The sequence below is a fragment of the Centropristis striata genome, chromosome 22 (genome assembly GCF_030273125.1).
Source record: "Centropristis striata isolate RG_2023a ecotype Rhode Island chromosome 22, C.striata_1.0, whole genome shotgun sequence".
Lineage (NCBI taxonomy): Eukaryota > Metazoa > Chordata > Actinopteri > Perciformes > Serranidae > Centropristis > Centropristis striata.
The window spans coordinates 24644987-24666022 of record NC_081538.1 but is presented as its reverse complement, the minus strand read 5'-3'; the positions used below and the strand labels follow the sequence as shown (position 1 = coordinate 24666022).

General features: G+C 39.3%; 1 protein-coding gene and 1 long non-coding RNA gene across 2 annotated transcripts in view; both read right to left on the bottom strand.

Annotated features, from left to right (window-relative positions):
* The window catches only part of magi2a (membrane associated guanylate kinase, WW and PDZ domain containing 2a), a 383066-nt gene extending 370426 nt beyond the window's left edge, over positions 1 to 12640 (bottom strand). The window contains exon 1 of the mRNA XM_059326084.1: positions 12208 to 12640. Within this exon, the coding sequence (XP_059182067.1) occupies positions 12208 to 12508 (301 nt within the window). The 5' untranslated portion in view covers positions 12509 to 12640. The remainder of the gene's footprint in view (positions 1 to 12207) is intronic.
* Positions 12641 to 18558: 5918 nt separating this feature from the next.
* LOC131960377 (uncharacterized) lies at positions 18559 to 20568 on the bottom strand. The gene is made up of 3 exons (XR_009389654.1): positions 20527 to 20568; positions 18830 to 18910; positions 18559 to 18640 (listed from the first exon to the last, which is right to left on the bottom strand). It is a non-coding gene; the product is annotated as an uncharacterized LOC131960377 (long non-coding RNA).
* Positions 20569 to 21036: the final 468 nt, after the last annotated feature.

Below are 21036 nucleotides of genomic sequence, written 5' to 3'. Positions count from 1 at the left end.
CTCAGTGTAGTGGCAGTGAAAGATGCAGTGACAGCCTCCATAGCTGGCTGCATTAATCCTTCACTGGAGCTGAAATAGGAAGCCGAACTGGGGCATTTTCAGTGTGTGAGGGAGAGACGGAGCAGGGTATATAAGGCATGAAGCTAATTTATCTCGATGCTTTGGCACCGACGTCTATAAATTACAAAGGGAGTGACAGTTTCAATGTTTACTCTTCATGCAGATTATCCAAAGGTACGACGGAGTGAAGAGAGAATGGATTGGGGACGCTTGTAAAATACTTATCGTTTTGCAGGCGGCTGTGATGCAAGTGGCATTGTTCACACACTTGCCTGCATGCTTTGTGTGCACCTGGAGGATTAAAAAAAATACCCACTAAGCAGCAGATAAGGACTGAATCATCCTTTATTCTTGAGCTTCGATTTTGTCCGCTATAAACATAATGGTGGCTCTCAATGGGGGGACTTTAGTGCAAGGGATACCAGCTCTTGAAGACCTTAATGAAGCTCCAAGTTGATGGCTGTGCATTTGTTTCACATTAAGAGCTTTTTATACTTTAATCACATGGAGACTTTTATTGTGAATCAACTCCAGGAAAAACATTGTATTCGTCGCTGAAGTAAAAGACATCGATAGCATCGCCCTAAAGTTAGTTTTCTAAATATTTAGGGGTATTTCTTGGTGGATACATTTTAAATATTGCATGGAGGAATAGTACAAGAAGAGCTGGTTAGATGAGCTGCAGGCAACAGAATTGTTTTCTGATATGAACTCCAGACAATGTCCAGAGAATCAGGTCTGAACATTGTGCATTGTTGCATTCTCGCCTACTGGAAATATTTTTTCCAATATGTATTATTTTATATTTTCCAAATATTTTGTTTGGATGAGGCAAAGGGTGGCACCTTGGTATAGAGAGCAGAAGGCAGAAGTACGCTGCTAAAATCACAATCATGTAGCCAGTTTGTCTCTTGCCTTTCCTTGAATTCTCCGACGATTTTGGCATCGGTCTTTGCCGACAAAAGTTACGGAAACTCTCTCAAGTTGAACATTTTCATTGGCGCCATTGTGTAAATAATCCTCATTCTTCACCTTCAGATGTTTGTATTCTTCCAGTTTTCGTGCCAGTTGAATGATAGAAACATCATCAACATGCCCATTTGCTTGATCTGAATTCTGTAAGCAGTGGCATTAGCTTAATCGGACATTGAATGGACGTTGTGGAGCTCTCAAGGTGAAGTCCGTTTAATGTCCGGTTCATATACAGCTCCATTCGGTTAAAGTCTAGATTGGTTTTTGGTTGCAGTGGATGTGTTAACGCCCTTATGTTCTTACTGTAATATTTTGTTTGGAAAATGCGCCATGGAATAAAATGCAGAAGGCAGAAGTACGCTGCTAAAATCACAATCATGGAGCCAGTTTGCCTCTTGCCATTCCCTGAATTTGTCTGACGATTTTGGCATCGGACCTTTCCAAGAAAAGTTCCAAAAACTCTCTTGAGTTGGACATTTTCATTGGCACCATTGTGCAAATAATCCTTATTCTTCTGCCGTGGATGTTTGTATTCTTTTTTTTTCTTTTTCATGCCAGTTGTATGATAGAAACATCATCACCATGCAGACTCACTTTGTCTGAATTCTGTAGGCAATGGCATGAGCTTAATCGGACATTAAACAGGCGGTAAAGTCTGCTTAATGTCCAGTTAAACTGATTAAGATTAAGATTCCCTTATTAGTCCCACAATGGGAAAATTCAAACTCTGCATTTAACCCATCCTCTTTGGTCGGAGGCACATTTCTGCATGCCTGGGGAGCTGTGTGTGTGTATGTGTGTGGGGAGGGGGGGTGGTGGTGGTGGTGGTGCCTTGACCTGTCAGTCCTGGGATTCGATTTAAGCCCAATTCCTAACATCTAGGCCACAGACTGCCCATATATACAGCTCCATCCTCTTAAGTTCAGGGTTGTAGTGCACGTGTGAACACCCCTATGTTCTTACTGCAATATTTTGGTGGATAATAAGTTTCAATTATTTCATTGAACAACAAAAACACCAACTATATTTAAGTTCTGTGCAAAGGGCCAACCTTTAATTTAGTAAATTTCTAGTTTATTGCCGTTTACTCACATAAATTCCCATTAAATCGCATGGAAAGTTTCCAACCCTAACGGCAAGACACGGCACAAGCTTCCGAACAAGAATTGTGTCCTGAGATTTGTTGCACTGTACATATATCATGTCCGTCTTTTACTTTTGTCTTCTAGTTTAGTTCAGGGAGGAGATTAGGGTGTTTGATTTCATGCCGTGTCTTAGTTTCCCTTTGACGAAAACAAACAAAAGGTTGGCGACCACTGCTATCACATTAAATCAAGCCAGAAACAGCAGCAGAGGCAACAAGCTTTATGAGCTTCTCTACAGCTTCCCCCCATTGGTCTTTGTCTTCTGTTCAGAGTCTGCTGCTGACCTTACTTCACATCGTGACACAGTAGAGCCATCATTCATGTGCTTCGTCTTGCTAAGCCACAGCATGTGCACAACCAATGCTAAGAAATCTCACTTTTTTCTCTCCCAATAAAGAATCTGATACCTCAGGATGTCTGCAAATACCATCTACCCAGTTTTCCCTTTATCCCAACCATCCGGCCGTCACCTGATCCTAGGGCTGGGCAATATGGCAAAAGAAAAAGATTATGATTATTTTTTCATATCGTCCGATCTCGATTATTATCACAATTTTTAATATTGTTTTTAAACTGCCAGTTTTAAACCATTTGTACGGGAAACTAGAGAAACAAGAGATTAGTTCCGCTAGTAGTGGCTGAAGTGCTAATGCTACATGTGCTGGCAGCAGTGGCAGACGTTCTTGCATTTCATGATTTTCGCATAACCACTTGTTGTACTTCTTCAAATGATTAAACATATTTGTTGTTGTTAGGAAGCCCACGCTGTTAAAGTTTTGTTAACTTGTTTATTGAACCAAGTTCCATTCAGTAATTACTTGTTTCTCTGTAAGTTTTTATACGTCCCACGCTCTTGAACGAACCATAGCCGTTCCGACAATATCGAATGCACCATACCTGTGTGTGAATTGCCGTGCTGTGAATGTTAGTTTTCTCTTGATACAGCAGTGGATAGATTATAATTCACTTTGCTCCTTCCCAACATTCACCTGTACCTCCCTGGTTAATTTCTCTGCCCTCAGCTCCGCATTTAGCTTCATGTTCGGTCTTTCCGTTTACTTCTCCGGCAGCTTACAAACAGTAGTGGAGCAGGAAAAAGTCGACTCTGGTTAGTTGTTGTCTTGCACATTTCCGACATCTTTGATCACTGATTTTGCGATCATCTAGTCGCCCAGGCCTACCTCATCTGCTTAAAAAGGTCGATAGTGGCTCTAAACCAGTGGAAAGAATCATGCACCCACAAATATGAAGTTAAACAAGTATATCTAATAGGGTAAAAAAGTCCAACTTTGACCTTTATTGGCATCAAATCCACAGGGGGGACTTTAGCTGCAGGAAGTAGGCTCAGCTCCCTTCTTACATTATCTATAATGTCTTGCCCTAATGAGAATTCACTGTGTCTCTGGGAGTGTAATTGTGCCCCATGTTCTCTTATACACCCATCAGTGTTTTGTGGAGATCCTAATTACGTGCTACAGGGAAGGCCTGATTGCTGGTGGCAATCTAATCTAATCCCCACCTCAGAGACTAATAAACTACTCAGAATTGCTTGTGTGCATGTGTGCGAGCGTGAAAACGGGGATGGAGCCCGAGGATTTCACACGTTGTGAGAAATTAAAGTCATATTACAGCAACGTAGAAAGTGATTAAATGCATAAACATGATTCATGATCGCTGTAACACAGAGGAAGTGAATCATGAAGCGGCTTCTTTTTTTTTTTTTAATTACAGAGGAGATCGTAATGAATGTTGGCAATTCAGAAAAGATATCCCGAGAGAAAGGGACAGCACTTTTTAGTAGTTGTGACATTAGTGAAGCAGCGGACCACTGCGAAAGAGAACTTGATGTATTATTCAAAAAGGCCATGAAGAAAGTGTGGAGTAGCCGAGCATGCATGTTAACTGGTCGGTGACCCTGTTCAGGCTTAAGGAGGGAAAACAAAGCACGATTTATGAGCGTTTTATTGGGATGTAGCCGGTCCTTTTTAACTCATTAAGTGAGGTTTTTAGCTCTAACTGCTGGCAGTTTGTCTATTCGAAAGCAGCTCCTGTTAATAAATTATTTAAAAAGGGGGCATACTAAGCAGCTGTTCACTGCAAGCAAAGGTTTGTTTACAGCCGAGTTTGACCAAAACCTTCACTTAAACCCTGAGCAGTACACTTCTGCTGTCGATGTGACAAACAGTGCCCGGAATCTAAAAGACCCTTTCTACCCTATCATTATCTAAGGATGTTATTTCATCCTTTAATTATATTTGTGCTTAGTAATGCAACTATTTTTCAAGTACACCCAATACTGGATGATAACATTTCTCTCTGCGTACACTCACACGCTCCAGCAGTCCTGACAATAACCAGTATATATCTAAATCTAAGTGATTTGTCGACCATCTGTAAAACCAAGCAGCAAAACAACATTAAGGAAAAGCACAATTGAGGAAAAAAGCTCTGGCAGTAATACAAAATAGACAGAAAAAGTGATTCAAACGAAAAGATTTCTGTGGCTCTCATTGACAGTTAATGCTTCCAAATATTGTGCAAAGCTTATATTTTAACATAAAGCTGGAAGTCTTGAGCAGTAGTCACAAGCATGAGTTTCTGTAGGAGAAGTTATGAGCTCCTTTTTGAACATTTTTGACCAAACTTTTGGATCGGATTTGAAAACTTGCAGGTGCTTTGCTGCAGTTTGGGCGAACATCAAACTTACACAACAAAGGTATGCTTGCTGGGAATACCAAACAAGGTTCATCGTCATGCATATGTGAAAGTGGTGAACACTGGAAAACAGACAATCAGGTCTCAATATGTGGGGCTGCAACTAATGATCAGAGGTGGAAAATAAGCCTACCACGGTACCAGCAATAAACGATATTATCATCGTTAAATTAAGACAATATAAAGCCATTGATACGATAATATGCCGCTTTGCACTTTACAACATCAGAAAAATCAGACCGTACCTTACTCAACATGCTACTCAACTCCTGACAAGCTGTCGTCATCTCAAGACTCCACTACTGTAATGCCTATAAAACTATTGTGTCCATTTTTATACATGAAACGATAAGTTGAAATAGTAATTATTGTGACAGGCCTACTTGTTGCAGCCCCCATCAAATTCAAATCTCTAATGATCACCTACGAAGTAGAGATAGACCGATATATCAGCCAGCTGATATATATCTGCCGATATTTGCGTTTTTTACTTTTATCGGCATCGGCCGCTACGTGCGTGCGTTTGCCGATCAATTAGCCCATTTCACTGAGCCAACAGCAGGCAAGGCTCGGTGAAACATCTGCCATTCTCTGGTGAGCTGCTGCTGATACTGGAAAAAAGAAAAACACATCAAATATGTGGATCATCTGAGGCGCCACCACCTCAAGGCCTAGAACAACATACATATTGTTTAATATCCAACTGTTAATATGTTTTGTTTGTTTTGTTAATAAATGTTTCTTTTTTTGTTTAGATTGAGACTTGTGTAACATTTGTTATCATTGTGTCATTTTTATCATGTAAATGGAGGGAGAAAAGGCAAAATCTGCTTCAAGAATCGGCCCAAAATAAATCGGCAGCACATATCGGGTATCGGTTAAGACTGATGTCAAAATAATCGGTATCGGCATCGGCATTAAAAAACCCGTATCGGTCGACCACTATATAATAGTAGGGCAATACAAGAACACCATTTCAAAGAGCAATAAGCTTTTCGTTTCCAATCTCTCCTCAAATCAAGAGGGCCACAGGTTCGACTCCGGCCTGCGGCTCTTCTGTGTGGAGTTTGCATGTTCTCTCCGTGTCCTCCAGCTTCCTCCCACAGTCCAAAGACATGCAGCTTAGGTTTAACTTGTGACTCTAAATTGCCTGTAGGTGTGTATGAGAGAATGAATGGTTGTCTGTCTCTATGTGTCAGTTTGTGATAGACTGGCGACCTGTCCAGGGCGTACCCTGTCTCTCGCCCAATGTCAGCTGACAGCCTGAGTTCAGATAAACGGTTCAGGATAATGGATGCAATGAACGAGGACACAAAGAGCAGAAGAGTGGATGGAAGCAGCACACACAGAAATGGCAAACACAGTTTTTTTCTTAATTCAGAAAAGGCTCTGCAAGAAAATGCTTGGCTTGCACCCAAGTCTTATAATGCCGCTGTTTATGGCATCATGTTGGCAAAAACATAGGTTTGTAGTGAAACATGCAGGTAAACACAACAACAATAGCCTACCATATATGGACATGACCTCCATAACTTTTGCCGAGCTTGTTAAGTCCGTATTGTAATCATTGTTAAAGGGTTTGTGGGAATCATAAGTTTCATCACAATACAATACTTTGGACAATAATAACACATTTGCTGATATCACAAAAACTTGATATCATGCGCTCATTTACCACAATCAGTTACATTTATATCAACTCACAAAAATTAACTAAATAATGATTTGACAGGTTTTCTGATCATGTGCATTGCCTCAAGATGAATGCTGCTTTCTTTCATTTAAAAAGGTTTTAATCATTGTTGATTTTAACTAAGGACTAGGGCTATATACTATATTGGTATTTTAATATATTGGTATTTTAAACAAAACGTGTTAAGTGTTTCGTTTTAACTCAACGTCACAAGTAATCATCATCGACCTGAATTATGTAGCTATTTACCGAAAATCACTCCAAATTACAGAACCATTGCTTTGTTTTCTTAGGAACTAGCTTTTGCCCTTTATCAACCGACTTCCTGTCCGCTAAAATAACTAATAAAAAATGACTTAATTTATTAGTGATATAAACCTATTAAGGTGTTTAAGGGTTCAGAACATTAATATGTTGCTATCCAAAGTCCCATAACTTGTTGCAGCAATTTTTGGGTTGATACCATTTGTTACACACATTTGGTGCTGAATTATGCAATTTTATTCACACCGAGAATGAATAAACATCAATATGCCAAGACCTTTGGAACAATATACTAGAATTCATGCTGTGATTTGGTGCCAAAAACTTGGTAATTTTGGAGATTTCTGTATTTTAGCCAAGAGAAGAAAAAATTGTAGTTTTCAACTTCTCTTGTCTTTTTCCCTGTGGTATCGAAAATTTCGTCAAACACCAATATTGTTTAAGGTATTGCATCAAAGTTAGTAATTCCAGTGTGGAGCATTCAAAATAAAGTTTTCCGGAAGCACTCCCTGCCTCTAGAGCATGCAAATCAATAAAAGTCAACTGTACTGCATTCACTCCTCAATGAGGAATCTAATGAAACAGATGATAGAAGTCAATGTGAAAAATATCTGTTCTTGAACACCCTGCTGTAAGGACACAGCCGCCACAATATTTACTGGAGAACATGTTTACTAATGTACACATCAGCCCTATAAAAAACAACTCGACACCGTAAACAACCGATCGTGCAAAAACACGAGCAGAGAATATCAATCACTTGAGCAATCACTGGAGGATATAAATTTTTCATGGTAAAAAGTAACACATTAGTTTGATATAGGCTTGGCTGCCTTTTGAATAAAATCTCTGGTGTGAACGCACACCCACACCGTCACACACATACAAACACACCAGGCTAAGACTTTGATCCAAAGCCTCTTACGGGGGTTTGGCTGATTTTTTCACCCCAAAATGAGAGCCCACAGATCCTCCTCTCGGCTCACAATGCAACACACCCAGGCGTCGTTAGCTGCACGGATCAAAGACACGAACGGACGGACGACATAGAGCTTCACACCCAGAGGACAAAGTTGAGTGTTAGATGGAGTCGGTGCAAGATTGGAACATTTGCATGATTTGTGTTGTTTTTTTTAGAGTGAACATGTGTGTCCTGTCTCCAACAAATATGGAGATAGCTCCAGGATGTCTGCAAATACCAGTTTTCCCTTTATCCCAACCATCCGGCCGTCAACTGATCCTAGGGCTGGGCGATATGGCAAAAAAAAGAGATCAGGATATATTTTTTCATACTCAATTATTATCACAATTTTTTATATTGTTTTTAAACTGCCAGTTTTAAAGCATCTGAACTGAAAACTAAAGAAACTAGAGATTAGTTCCGCTAGTAAAGGCTGAACTGCTAATGCTACGTGTGCTGGCATTTCATGCTATCTGCATAATCACTTGGTTGATATTTCTTCAAATGATTAAACATATTTCTTGTTGTGAGAAAGCAGACGTTGTTAAAGTTTTGTTAACTTGTTTATTGAACTAAGTTCCATTCAGTAACAACTTGTTTCTCTGTAAGTTTTCATATGTTCCATGCTGTTGAACGCACCATAGCCGCTCCGACGCTACTGAATGCACCATACCTGTGTGTGAATTGCCGTGCTGTGAATGTTAGTTTTGTCTCAATACAGCGGTGGATAGACTGTAATTTCCTTTGCTCTTTCCAAGTTTTCCCCTCCCTGGTTTATTGTTCCAAGTCATGGCTAACATCTATTTCGCTGCCCTCTTTCTGTTTACTTCTTACAACTTACAAACAGTAGTAGAGCAGGAAAAGGTCAACTCTGATTGGCTGTTGTCACGCACGTTTCCGACATGTTTGATCGAGTGATTTGATCACCGTAATTGACCTGAAATTTGCATGATTTGTGCTGTTTTTTTAGAGTCAACATTGGTGTTCTGTCTCCAACAAATATGGAGAGTTTAACAGCACAATCACAACAGACGCCTCAGCAATCCACTGTAGTGTCCAGGCCTGATATATATATATATATATATATATATATATATATATATATATATTCCTGGGGGGACTTCCGCTCTTCCTGTGGCATCCAATATATCAGTGACCTTCTCATACTTTATGGTGTTTTTCATTTCTCTTGACACCACTATAATGTTGAAATAGGGACTTGGGGATTTGCTCTAATATTTATACAATATCCTCTGCAAATCCAATTTATTCCACTTAATGTTGCACAAATTGGATAATAAATATTGCACACTTAAATGTCTGCTTTGCAAAAAAGAAAGTATATACTGTATGTGACTCAAAGGTTACAAATGTAAAGCAATTTTCTCTTCTTTCCGAGAGAAAGTGAAGTCCCAAAGGGTTACACTTCCACATAGACTATCACAGACATTTATACATGTACAGCTGCAACTACAACTGCAAGATAGGAACATTTGCACGATTCATGCAGGGAGTTTTTTAAGAGTTAAGGTGTTTAGGTGATCTGGCTACTGCAATTCAAAAATGCAACAAACTGTTATTTGCATGGTCAATTATTTCTTGAAATGTCAGAAAACTTGGAAAGTGTCAATTACACATTTCCAGAACTCAAGTTGACATATTCAAACTTCTTGTTTTGGCTGATCAAAAGTCCCAACCCACAAAATATTCAGTTTGCTATCAAACAGAGATGAAACGAGTTGCCGTTTGACAGAAAAATAACTAATAATTGATGAATAAATCAAGTAATTTTTCATGCATGTTCTCAGCGTTTCATCACATAAACAGAATATATTTGGATTTTAACTGACAAAACAAAGGATTACACTTCCACATTGAGTATCACAGACATTTATACATCTACAACTGCAACAAACAGCGATTTCCAGGGTTAATTATTTCTTGATTAATGACTTCACGTGTCAATTACTAATTTCCAGAACTGAAGTTGACATATTCAATCTTCTTCTTTTGGCTGATCAAAAGTCCAAACCCACAATTTATCCAGTTTACTATCAAACAGAGCTGCAATATGTTGTCGATTGACAGAAATATAACTAATAATCGATAAATAAATCAAGTAATTTTTCATGCATGGCAGAAAATGCTGTTCTGGAAAGGATTCCATAACATGAACTGATTATCTTTGGGTATTTATTGACAAAACATTACATTTAAACTGATCAATTTGGACTTTGAGGGACTGGGATGGACATTTTTCACTTTTTTGTTACATTTTATAGACCTAACGTTTATTCGATGATGAAAAGAATCATTAGCTCATATAAGATGTCATATAAGATGATAAAAAATCAGCAAAACTCACATTAGAAAAGCTGACACTGCAGAATAATTTGCTTTGTTGCTTTAAAAAATTGCACTAATGACAATTAAATAAAATGACATAACTGCAGACTAACTTGCCTAACTGTACCTCTATGCACATGAACTTAATGTAAAATAAGTGACAGTTAATGTTACATTCTGCTGAACTTAATTTTTGGTGTGCGTGTGTAGCAGACTTGGTTTGGGAGTCTTTTAATAAAGAGCAATCCACTCTAATCTTATCCAATATTTAATCCAATCTAATATTTATGTCAGTGGTATTATACCCAGGCTTTTGGATATTCAGTCATGCTGACCTGTGGTGGCTGTGTGACATTTAAGATATACTACAGTGCACCAGTACGGCATTATATATTTGTTATTACTGTACAAAGATGAAAGCATGCTCATGCACTCACATTGTGTGTTTTCTGACTGCCCCAAATGTAACACACCCCCTTAAAAAGCTGCAGCACATAGCAACAGGACCCTACCAACACAAACAAAAGACGTCTAAAACACATTGTAACAGCAATAAATGTGGAGAGAATATTATTTTTAGGGGTAAAAAAGGCTTGTAGGAGCAAAAACAGACGATAAAAAGTTACATTTATGTGCATCGAGGCCGGCTCTATGCTGGGGCAAGAGGGGGCCGAGCCCTTAAATAAATGTCTTGCCCCCTCAAATCAAAATTTTAGAAGTTGAGAAAGCATATTTTAACATACTCACAAAAAAATGTATATACATTACAAACAAAATTATCTGCAGTAGTGGAAAAATCAGCCGAAAAAGGGACACACAATACACGATTGTTGGTTGAAATCTATATGAAGGATATTTTATTTTATTCATTTATTTAAAAAAATTAAGGTCACTGAGGCATGCAAACCCCCTGACCACAATAAGGTGGCAATCCCTCAGGGGGGGAAACTGAAAAATAAAAATAAAAGAAATAATAGGGATTGCCACCTAATTGTGCCTCAGTGACCTTAAGAGGTGAAGACCAGCACACAAATTTGCCTTTTTCTTTTGCATCTCCATAACATATATCAAATTTGTGACTTTAATTTGTTCAGGAAATATGGTCAGAAGAAGTTAAATGCAATACAGGACACCCCGTTAACGGATCAGAATTGTTAAATGAGTTTAAACTTAGCCTAGTAGCCTAGTAAGGTGGCAATTCCTCAGGGGGGGAACTGAAAAATAAAAATAAAATAAATGAATAAAATAAAATAAAACATCCTTCATACAGATTTCAACCAACAATCGTGTATCGTGTGTCCCTTTTTCGGCGGATTTTTCCGCAACTGCGGATAATTTTGTCAAATTCTAATGTATATTAATTTTGTGAGTATATTAAAATTTGCTTTCTCAACTTCTGAAATTGTGATTTGAGGGGACAAGACATTTATTTAAGGGGGCTCGGCCCCCTTAAATGTAACTTTTTATCGTCTGTTTCTGCTCCTACAAGCCTTTTTTACCCCTAAAAATAATATTCTCTCCACATTTGTTGCTGTAAAACGGTGTTTTAGACGTGTTTTGGTTGTGTTGGTAGGGTCCTGTTGCTATGTGTGTAGCTTTTTAAGGGGGTGTGTTACATTCGGGGCAGTCAGAAAACACACAATGTGTAGACCAGCAGGAGCTCAGTCTTCAGGTGGGACGCCTAAGTTGTACAGGTCTGAGGGAAGAGGCCTGACAAAGTGTAACCCACTTCTCCAGGTTGGGGTTGGACACATGGACCCCTTTCATTGAAAAAAGCATCGTTACTATAAGCACAGAAAACAAAGCGCTGGAGCATGAAGTGTACACATGATGCCCCCTTCACGTGTCTGACTGCCCCCTCATATAAGCTGCCTTGAACCGGCCCTGTGTGCATGGTTTGTTTATAGCATCGAGTAGAGGGGTTGGCCAGCAGTTTTAGGAGACAATAGCACTGCTGTCAAAACACAAAAGCGTGTAACGGTTTCCACAAGAAAAGAAAAATGTCGGAGGGGGGAAAAATGTGCGGAATGCGGGGAAAGTTAAAAACTCACCTTGTTTGACACACTTGAGCCGGACGGGGTCTTTGCTGTGTTTGACCACAGCATGGACGTCCCTGGTGGTGAGTCCAGCCACCGGGGTATCATTGACTTCCAGCAGGAGTTCATCCTGGAAGAGTTTGCCGCTGTGGCAGAGCGCTCTGCCCGGGAGAAGCTCGCCGATAACCGGGAACTGTCCATTCTCCGCGCCGCCCTTCAACTCCAGCCCCAGCTCCCCCTCCTCATTCCTGCAAAGGACACTCTCATGGACTTTGTTAGTCCAGTGGTTCTTCCTCTTCTTCAGGCTCTTGGACATGGCTCAAACAAGGGGAAATCACATGAGTGCGGCCGTGGAAGAAGTTTTAGCGCTCTTTGAAGTCCGCCAGGGTCCCCGCGAGCTCTGTAATGTGTCCACTTTTTCAACAGTAAACGCCACTTGTATCCATGTCAGCGCGCACACACACTCACACGCACAGCAGCTGGATCATCAGTCTGCCTTTGCATTAACTGGGAGCTGCTCAACTTGTGGTGCCTTCACGGGGCGTCTGGAAGATCGGGATCGACGGGTTCGGCGTCAAAAAGCGACCCAGTGAAGAAAAAAACAGTATTTAGGAGAATGTGAGACTTTTTTTTCCTTCATTTTATTAATTCTTATTTCCGAACCGAAAAATAAACAACAACATAAACTACAACAGCGTAGGCTAGATGCATATACGTATACATACACATACTCACATAGACACCATTATACAGATGTACATAAACATATAAACATTTACACACATACAGTACATATAGCCCTATACATATACATGCTTCTGCCCCGCCTAAGTAATAAGAAAAACTTAATATTCACTATGTATTTCCTTAATGAATGTATTTTACACTATTAACAATAATTATTAATTAATTAAATATTTATTTATTTTTAAATTTAATGTAAATAAAAATAACGTCATTGTGATTTTGCTAAAAATTACCTGGCAAAAATTGTGTCAAAATGTCAATATTATATTAGAAAAGTCCTTTTGTTGTAATAAAAAGCCCTCTTTGTGAGCGGCCAAACTAATTTTAAATAACCATCTATTCATTATATGTACAAAATAAACCTTTCCAATAACTGCCATGACTTTTACGCATTATATCACATTTTAAAAATTACTTTTATGCATTTATTTTTGCAGTTTTACCACTTTAAAGTGTCTTTTAGCATGCATGGGAGCCTATAAATTAGGGTTACCGCCTCTTACCAGACTATTTTGTGGTATTGGTCATAGTCTGCTAAACTTAAATTAGTTGTTTTATTAGACGGATAAAATAAAACTGAGTGTTAGTCAACCGAGAATTTCTTTTTTCGAAGACATCCCTACTAAGAATAGTTCATTTAAATAATAAATAAATAAATGAATGAAGTAATCACTACATGTTTACATTCATTTTATAACTTTGGCTCACTGTTACATCTGAGTTAATTTCAAGTAATTAAACAATATTAAGTGCCACATTCATTCAAATGCATTAAGAAGATGTGTTTACAGCTTCCAAACTTCGAAGTTTACGAGTTTACGAGGCGTACCTGAAGGCACCATCGAGCTCCGACCAACCCAACTGACCCGGATGTGAAGGCTTGAAGGAGGAGGAGAAGGAGGAGAGAGGGAAGGCTTTTCCCAAATCCAGCTTTCCATGGAAAAAAAGGAAAAGAAATGAGAGAGAGAGAGAAGCTGAGTGGCGGTATTTCCACTGGCATGGCAGCAGAGCAGCAATAATAAGTTTTCATACCACAAATATGTCTCTTCTTTTTGACATGTGCTTACAGACACTTCAGCGTGTAAGCTTCAGAAAGTTAGATCAACTGACTCAACTCAAATTGCTTTTTTTTTTTTCCAGCCGCACTGTCATTCCTTTCCCCTTGAAAGTGGGACTACATCAATTACAGTCTATTTCTGGTGGGACAAGGCCCTACAAAGGTCACCTGATTCAAATACTTTGTTGCTACAGAACACATTATTAAAAAGAAAAAAAAAACATTTTATAACACCCTCAAGGACTTTGGTGAACAAAGCGTTCGTATTTTGTAAAACTCTTTCAAGGGCGGCGAGTGTTTCTCAGCGTCTTCTCATTAATGATTTTAGATTTTTAGAAACATATTGTGTCCACTCTGATGCAGAGCTGTAATAGTTTTGTCATTCACCAGAAGAAATGGCTCGAAAAGAAAGAAAAAAAACCTGCTTGTGTTTATCTCAAACTAGAGGAAAGCAAACAGAGAACTCACTAAGTATAATCCATCTTCAAACAAATGTGTGTTGTGGGTTGTTTTTCTTTAAAACGTCCAATCTGCCTTGTGAACATCTCTTTTCATACACTTGCCGAGCTCATCTCCAGTAATGACAGTTTGCTGCTTTAACTGCCATAAGTGTAAAAGATATATAGCCATAATAGCGACGCCACAATGCAGAGTTATGTGTCGTGGCAAGATAATCCATTTTCGAGCCCTTAAAAATCGTGTTTTGCTCATCACGAGTGAAAAATTCCCAGTAATGGCTTGAGATAAGTGTTGCTCCACACAAAGAGTCATTAGCATCAAGTGTCATTTATTCTGCCTTGTTCAGAAGTGTTTGTAGAAAATACTCAAACTTGTGTAAACAGTGCCGAATTACCAAATTATTAGGCTTTTTTTCCCCACATAAGCCAGATATAAAAGAGATACTGGCTGCTTTATAGTTTTGCCTATAAACCTTAGTGCATTCTGGGTAGTGGTAGGGTAATTCACAAGCTGTTCCAGAGCTTTTATCCACATTTCATGACCTTCATCAGCAAACAGAGTTGGCTTTGGTGTTTGGGGAGTTGGATCTGAGTATGAAACCTCAGTCAAATATTAACAGTTAAAAGGCAAAACAGTTAATGGAAGAAAGAAAAACGATTGCTGAGGTGACATTGAGGAATATTTTGTCACAATTATGTTTGTTTTTGACTCTAAGATTTGTTTTTTTGTTTTTGTGAAATACTTAATATTTTTCAATGTGATGTTTGAGGAGCTAGGGATCACAAGTAGACTCATGTAGCCAAATATTACATTTCTATTATATTTATATATATACACGGCCGCCCATAAAGTTGGAATATTATATTTTTTAACTCTTTCTATGAATTGATTGTAAAATGTGATTTATTCTTGACAGATAAAGTGTATATGTGCGTATAAAAACTTTTAATCTATTGATCATTCTCTTCCAAATATATCACAATGAAAATGAAACCACAGTTAACAGAGGATTGTGTCTGAAAACAAAATTAATCCAACTTTATGGGTTTTATAAAATAAAAGTCAACTCCAGAAGCATCAAATGTTCTAAACTCTCCAAATCTGCTCTTACCCAGGTGTAAAAATGCACAGTAGGAAGAGGATTAGGGGCAGGTAGGAGGGAAAAAAAGGATGAAATTCGAGAATAAAGTGGAAACGCACAAATGAAGTTGAAATATAATGTTGAGAAAAGTCATAAAATGAGCAATAACCACAATATTTAACACAACTTTAACCAAAACTTTTGTTTTGGGAAAATCTGCTAAAATCTGACATATATTAGACATATTGAGGAAAATCAAGTTGTAGCTTGAAGTCTACTTTCCTGAACTCAAAAAGTTTTTTCTCATTATTTTTTTCTCCTACCTGGCCCTAATCCCCATCCAGAGACAGCTAACATTGTGATCAATAGTCATGTGATGAAGAGAAGACGTATATCTTGAGTTTACACCAGGCGGCAACCTCCGGGTCTCAGCTGCATTCCACCGAAAAAATCCAACAGGGGGCGCTGACGGCGGCTGCAGAAGCATTTGGGTCCATTCATTTCAATACAAAATGAGTCGACTTCTCACTTTATTTATTACCTCAGAAAACATTCTCATGGCAACACTATGGTCTCAATCGCTAGTAAAAAATCTTCTCTGAGACAATTTGATGTTAATAGTGTAAATAATGGTCCAATTTAGAAGAAAATAGAAGATAAAAAATCGTATGATTTGGAGCGTGGCTACCTTTGATTGACAGGTGGCTAACAAGGTGAGGCGTCAACAGAAGAGAAGAAAATCAATGCGTATCCATGGCAACGTGGACTTTAAAATAGCCGGAACTTGTTTGTCATTTTCCAGTTTGGTCTCATTACTTTGACCCTTTCACACTGTATTTTCACTTCATGACAGTTTGTTTGAACATTTTCTTCATTTAAAAATGTCTTGTTCAGCATTTGGTTGGACTAATAGACACTCCAAGGAGTCGCTGTTCATTTTTTCAGCTAAGTAATGTACATGCGACAAAAAGATGACCATGAGTGTAACGCTGAAGTAAATGCTTCAAACAGGCAGTCCACAAACCAATGGGTGACATCACGGTAACTATGTCCATTATTTATACAGACGATGGTTTACATCAGTATGAACAGCCTGTTGGTTGGAGCATATTTATTGGTATACTTTGTAGGCAGTATATAGTATAGAGACTGTATCTCAAATCGGACACATGTGCAGTGCTGCACTTTCTGGTGTTTTCAAGGCCATTTTGAATAAGATCGCCATCACCAGTGTAGGCGTAACTGATTCATACATATTTAACAATCTACATGTCAAATTTAATTCATGTACATGGAGATTTACATGTCTAATTGCAATACGAAATTAAATCTGATGGGAGAAAGCAGTAAGAACGATCAGGCGACACTCTTAAAAATACATCTGTATTTTTACTGTACTGTATTTTATTGTGAAGGACAGAAGTACGGTCCGGGTGTGTTGATAATGATGGTTGATAATATTGATATTAATTTGGCTCACCCAGAAACATCCAATTTCCCCCGAAAAACTCAGCAGCCCCGACTGTTTTACAGTGAGGAGATCCAAGTGTCTGATTTGGGATACAGTTAGCGAACGGCTAATTCACCGGCGTTAGCTTCTTTTAGCCGACTCTGGTAAACCCGAGGCTAACGTACACGGTTAAAACAATACACAGTTCGAAAGATAAGAAGTTAGACTTAAGTTTCACACCATTTAATTAATTGGAAGCATAAAATGATCATTTATATTAGCAGTTAATATGAAATTTTGATAGAATCTTAGCCGAAGCCGAACGGTGTCCGATTTGGGATACAGTTAGTTACATAATGATTGAGTATGCAATTTCAAACACAGCCTAACTCTCAAGCTATTTTTCGAAATGCCAATATATTTATTTCAGTATATTCAATGCAGAAACACTGTAATCAGCCTGTCAAACAAACACCATGAGCAGCAACCTAATTGTAGAATGTAAACTCCCCTCAGGTCGCCCTCGGTGCCCTCAATTGCATCAATGGCCCCGCTCGTGGCGGATACTTTTTCAACACTTCAAAACAAAAGGAGGACAAAGCCGATATCAGAAAGACAGAGTTGTAATTTCTCCTCACAACAATTTTGCTGCCCTTGAGTCGTGATGACAACAAAGCGACAGTTCAGACAATGCATCGCTCTCTCCTCCGCGGGACTTGGAAGAGAGCCTTTTGCATTCCAGAGGTGGGAGCGCTGCGGACTTGGGAGTGAAAATTAAAGAAAAGAAAGTGAAAGAGAAAAAAGAGGGGGGGAGTATTATAACAAGGGCAGGAATTCTGGGGGCAGTGTTTGAACAAGGAGAGGAATGCTCTGCGCGTGGCAGAATAAGAGAACATCAACAGAGCGAAAGGGGAGTGAAAGGACTGGAAAAACAGTGTGGGAATAAAGTGTGTGAGATATGCTGAGGGAGGGCACACTGAGCCAGTGGGTTGATAAGAATACGACTATTAAACACTATTGTGTGTGTTTAGAGGGCAACATTTGCACAACTCCATTTCGTATAATTGTCATTGTTCGCAGAAAACGTGACACGCGCAGCAGCTTCCACTTCCCCTCTGCAGGAAATCAAGCATCAGTCACATCTCCGCGGCAGCCAGATGGGAGTTCATTGGCTCGGCCCGCGATGCTGCCCCTGGGATTGCCACAGTGCTCTGCTACATGATGTAATGGTTATGACAGGCCTCATTGCAGGATAATTAAAGCTGGTCAGGAATAAAGCGAAATTGCCCGATGATGGCTTCCGCTGCCAATGAAAGAGGAAGTTATTATCCACTTTGTGTGAGCGAACGCTGCCATTCCAGCTCCAGTTGAGTCATTGTTGGGGGATTTGGCTGCTTGTTTTACATCGTCACGCTCGATACCCGGGTTGAATGATGGAACAGAAGCAGTCGGTGTGGTCCGTTTGTCTTATTCGGGCCAATCCGTCCGAGGCATCTGACCTGTTTATTTCGCTGCCATCTGCTCGACCTTGCAGCGCAGGAAAGGTCCCGTCCGTCACTCTGCGGCTCCCTTCGCTTGACCCCCGTGAGGATGAAGGGGTGCCAAGAGATGTACAGCTGAACACGGTGCACTGCCAACAGCCTCGCTGGCTGTGCTGAAAGTGACAGACAAAAGGTTGGGGACATGAGAAAAGGTGGCAAATATTCATATTCAGACGTTTTTTTTCATGCTTTTAGCTCAGAAACCTTAATGATAGAGCATGCACTGATGTTTTTGACAGTGCAAGCACGAAGCCAGGTTCATAAAGATACAGTTTTCAGAGCCCTGATCTCCAAAGCAGCACCTTTTGGGATGAACTGGTATGCCGACAGCAAGACAGAGTCTCACCTCGCTGATGATCTTGTCAGTGCATGGGAGAAAATTCCTGCAAAAAAAGTTTGAAAAGTTTTTAGAAGAGGATTTTTCACCCAAACTGAAGGTGGAGATGTTCAACACTAGCACATGGGTGTACTGGTCCTGTGTCCACATACTTTGACTGTATATGTATATTTTCTTGTTACGCACTAATCTCTTTATATGCACAATATCATACATGTCATGTATCTCAATGCTGCTCTGCACTTTGCACTTTTCTACATTCATTATGCACCTCAATAACAAACCTCAAAAATTGACTACACTCTGGCACACTGTGAGTTTTCCTTAGATAACTTGTAGGTCCATTGTCCAAATGATCCAACGCCCAAAGATTTTAAAACCAAATCACAGCATGAATCTGTCTGTGTTGTTCAAAAGGTCTATGCTATATTGATGAAATATTCTGGAGGGTTTTTTGATTCAATTTATCCATTCTCGATTTGAAAAAAAAAAAGCATAATTTAGCACCAAATGTGTGCAACAAAAGGTATCAACCCAAAAATTGCTGCAACAACTGATAGTTGAACATGGAAATGGACTTCAAAAGGAGAAATATTAATGTCCTTAACCCCGAAAAACCATAATAGGTTTAATAATGAATTAATTAATTAATTGATAAAGTCATGTTTATTAGAGATTTTTGACCAGAACAACTTGACACAGTGCTGAGAAAATAATCAAAATGATCTTCAGGTTCATAGCTTTCAGATGATGTCCACCACTTCCATGTGACATTTATTGTTGACCTGCTATCTCCCCCTAAACATCTATTGCCCACAACGCCACATTCTCAGAAAAAAAGGAGTCCGTACGTATGGTAAGAGGTTAAATCTCGACCTGAAAAGTAACTAAAGCTGTCAGCTAAATGTAGTGGAATACACATGATGTACAACATTTGCCTCTAAAATGTAGCAGAGTAGAAGTATAAAGTTACATAAAATGGAAATACTCAAGTAAAGTACCTCAAAATTTTAAGTACAGTATTTCAATAAATGTAGTTAGTTACATTCCACCACTGCTTATAACTAGAATTAAACAGTACTATAGGAAAATTAAAATGCATTATGAGCATTGTAGAAAGTGGTTATATATTTTCTAACAAAATAAAAGTCCTAAAAAAATGGTCTCCAGCCACCCACCCTGAATAATGATACAAAGGATAGTGGCACTGATAGTATTTCCTGACTAATTGTAAGAGCACAGTGACTTGTTTATGCTCTTTTCTTTCCCAGTGTGAAGAGCCCAGCCTCTAAATAAAGTGCAAAGCCTCTGGGAAGTAACAACAAGAGCTGTGGCCTCCTGTGCAGCTCCACCACAGGGCCTCCTGCTGCTTTCTGTCTGCTGATGAATTAGTCTGTATGCACCCAAGAACACGAGTACTAAATCAGAGGACCTCGGGGTGAAACTTGGGGCTGCAGTCCACCAGGTTTAATTTGATTGGCCTCGGCATGATTATAATAATGTTTTACCTTGGGTTTTAACCACTGTTATGATTGTCTTCTCTCTGCTCTGCTGTCTGATTTTTAATTTGTGTCCGTGTTGCGTTCAAGGCCAATCTGGCTCTAAGGTAACCAACTACTTCACAAGTCCTCCCTTCCTCTATCAGCCCAGACAGATAAGTACCTTTTCCCACGATGACGGCATTTAACTGCCTCCAAGCCGGGAAAAAAAGTCCCACCGCTCGCTCCGGCGAAACCCAGGCTCTGCTTCCATCTCACTGGGGGGACGTTACATTCACACTATCACAGTCAGTCATCTGTCTCCACCAGTCGGTCTTCACAGGGTCCATCATCCATCAGAGGGGGAGCGATGACACTATTGCCACGCTATCAACGCCGTGACAGCTTGATAGACTTTCACGAGCCGCCTCTCATATCCCGTCACAAAGCAGATCTGACAAACCAGCAGAGACAGGTCATCAAACCAGAATATATTTGCTTTCAGTCCGTTATAGATTAAGGTCTTAGCTCTTTATGAAACACATCTTTATTTGCTGATAAAATTGGTTGTATTTGTTTAATAGTAACATATTTATTTGTGTGCATGTGGATGGGAGAGTAAAACAAAAGTTTGTTAGATGTTTATTGGATGTTCTTCAAAAGCTGGAATATGCTGTATCTCTGTGTTTATGGC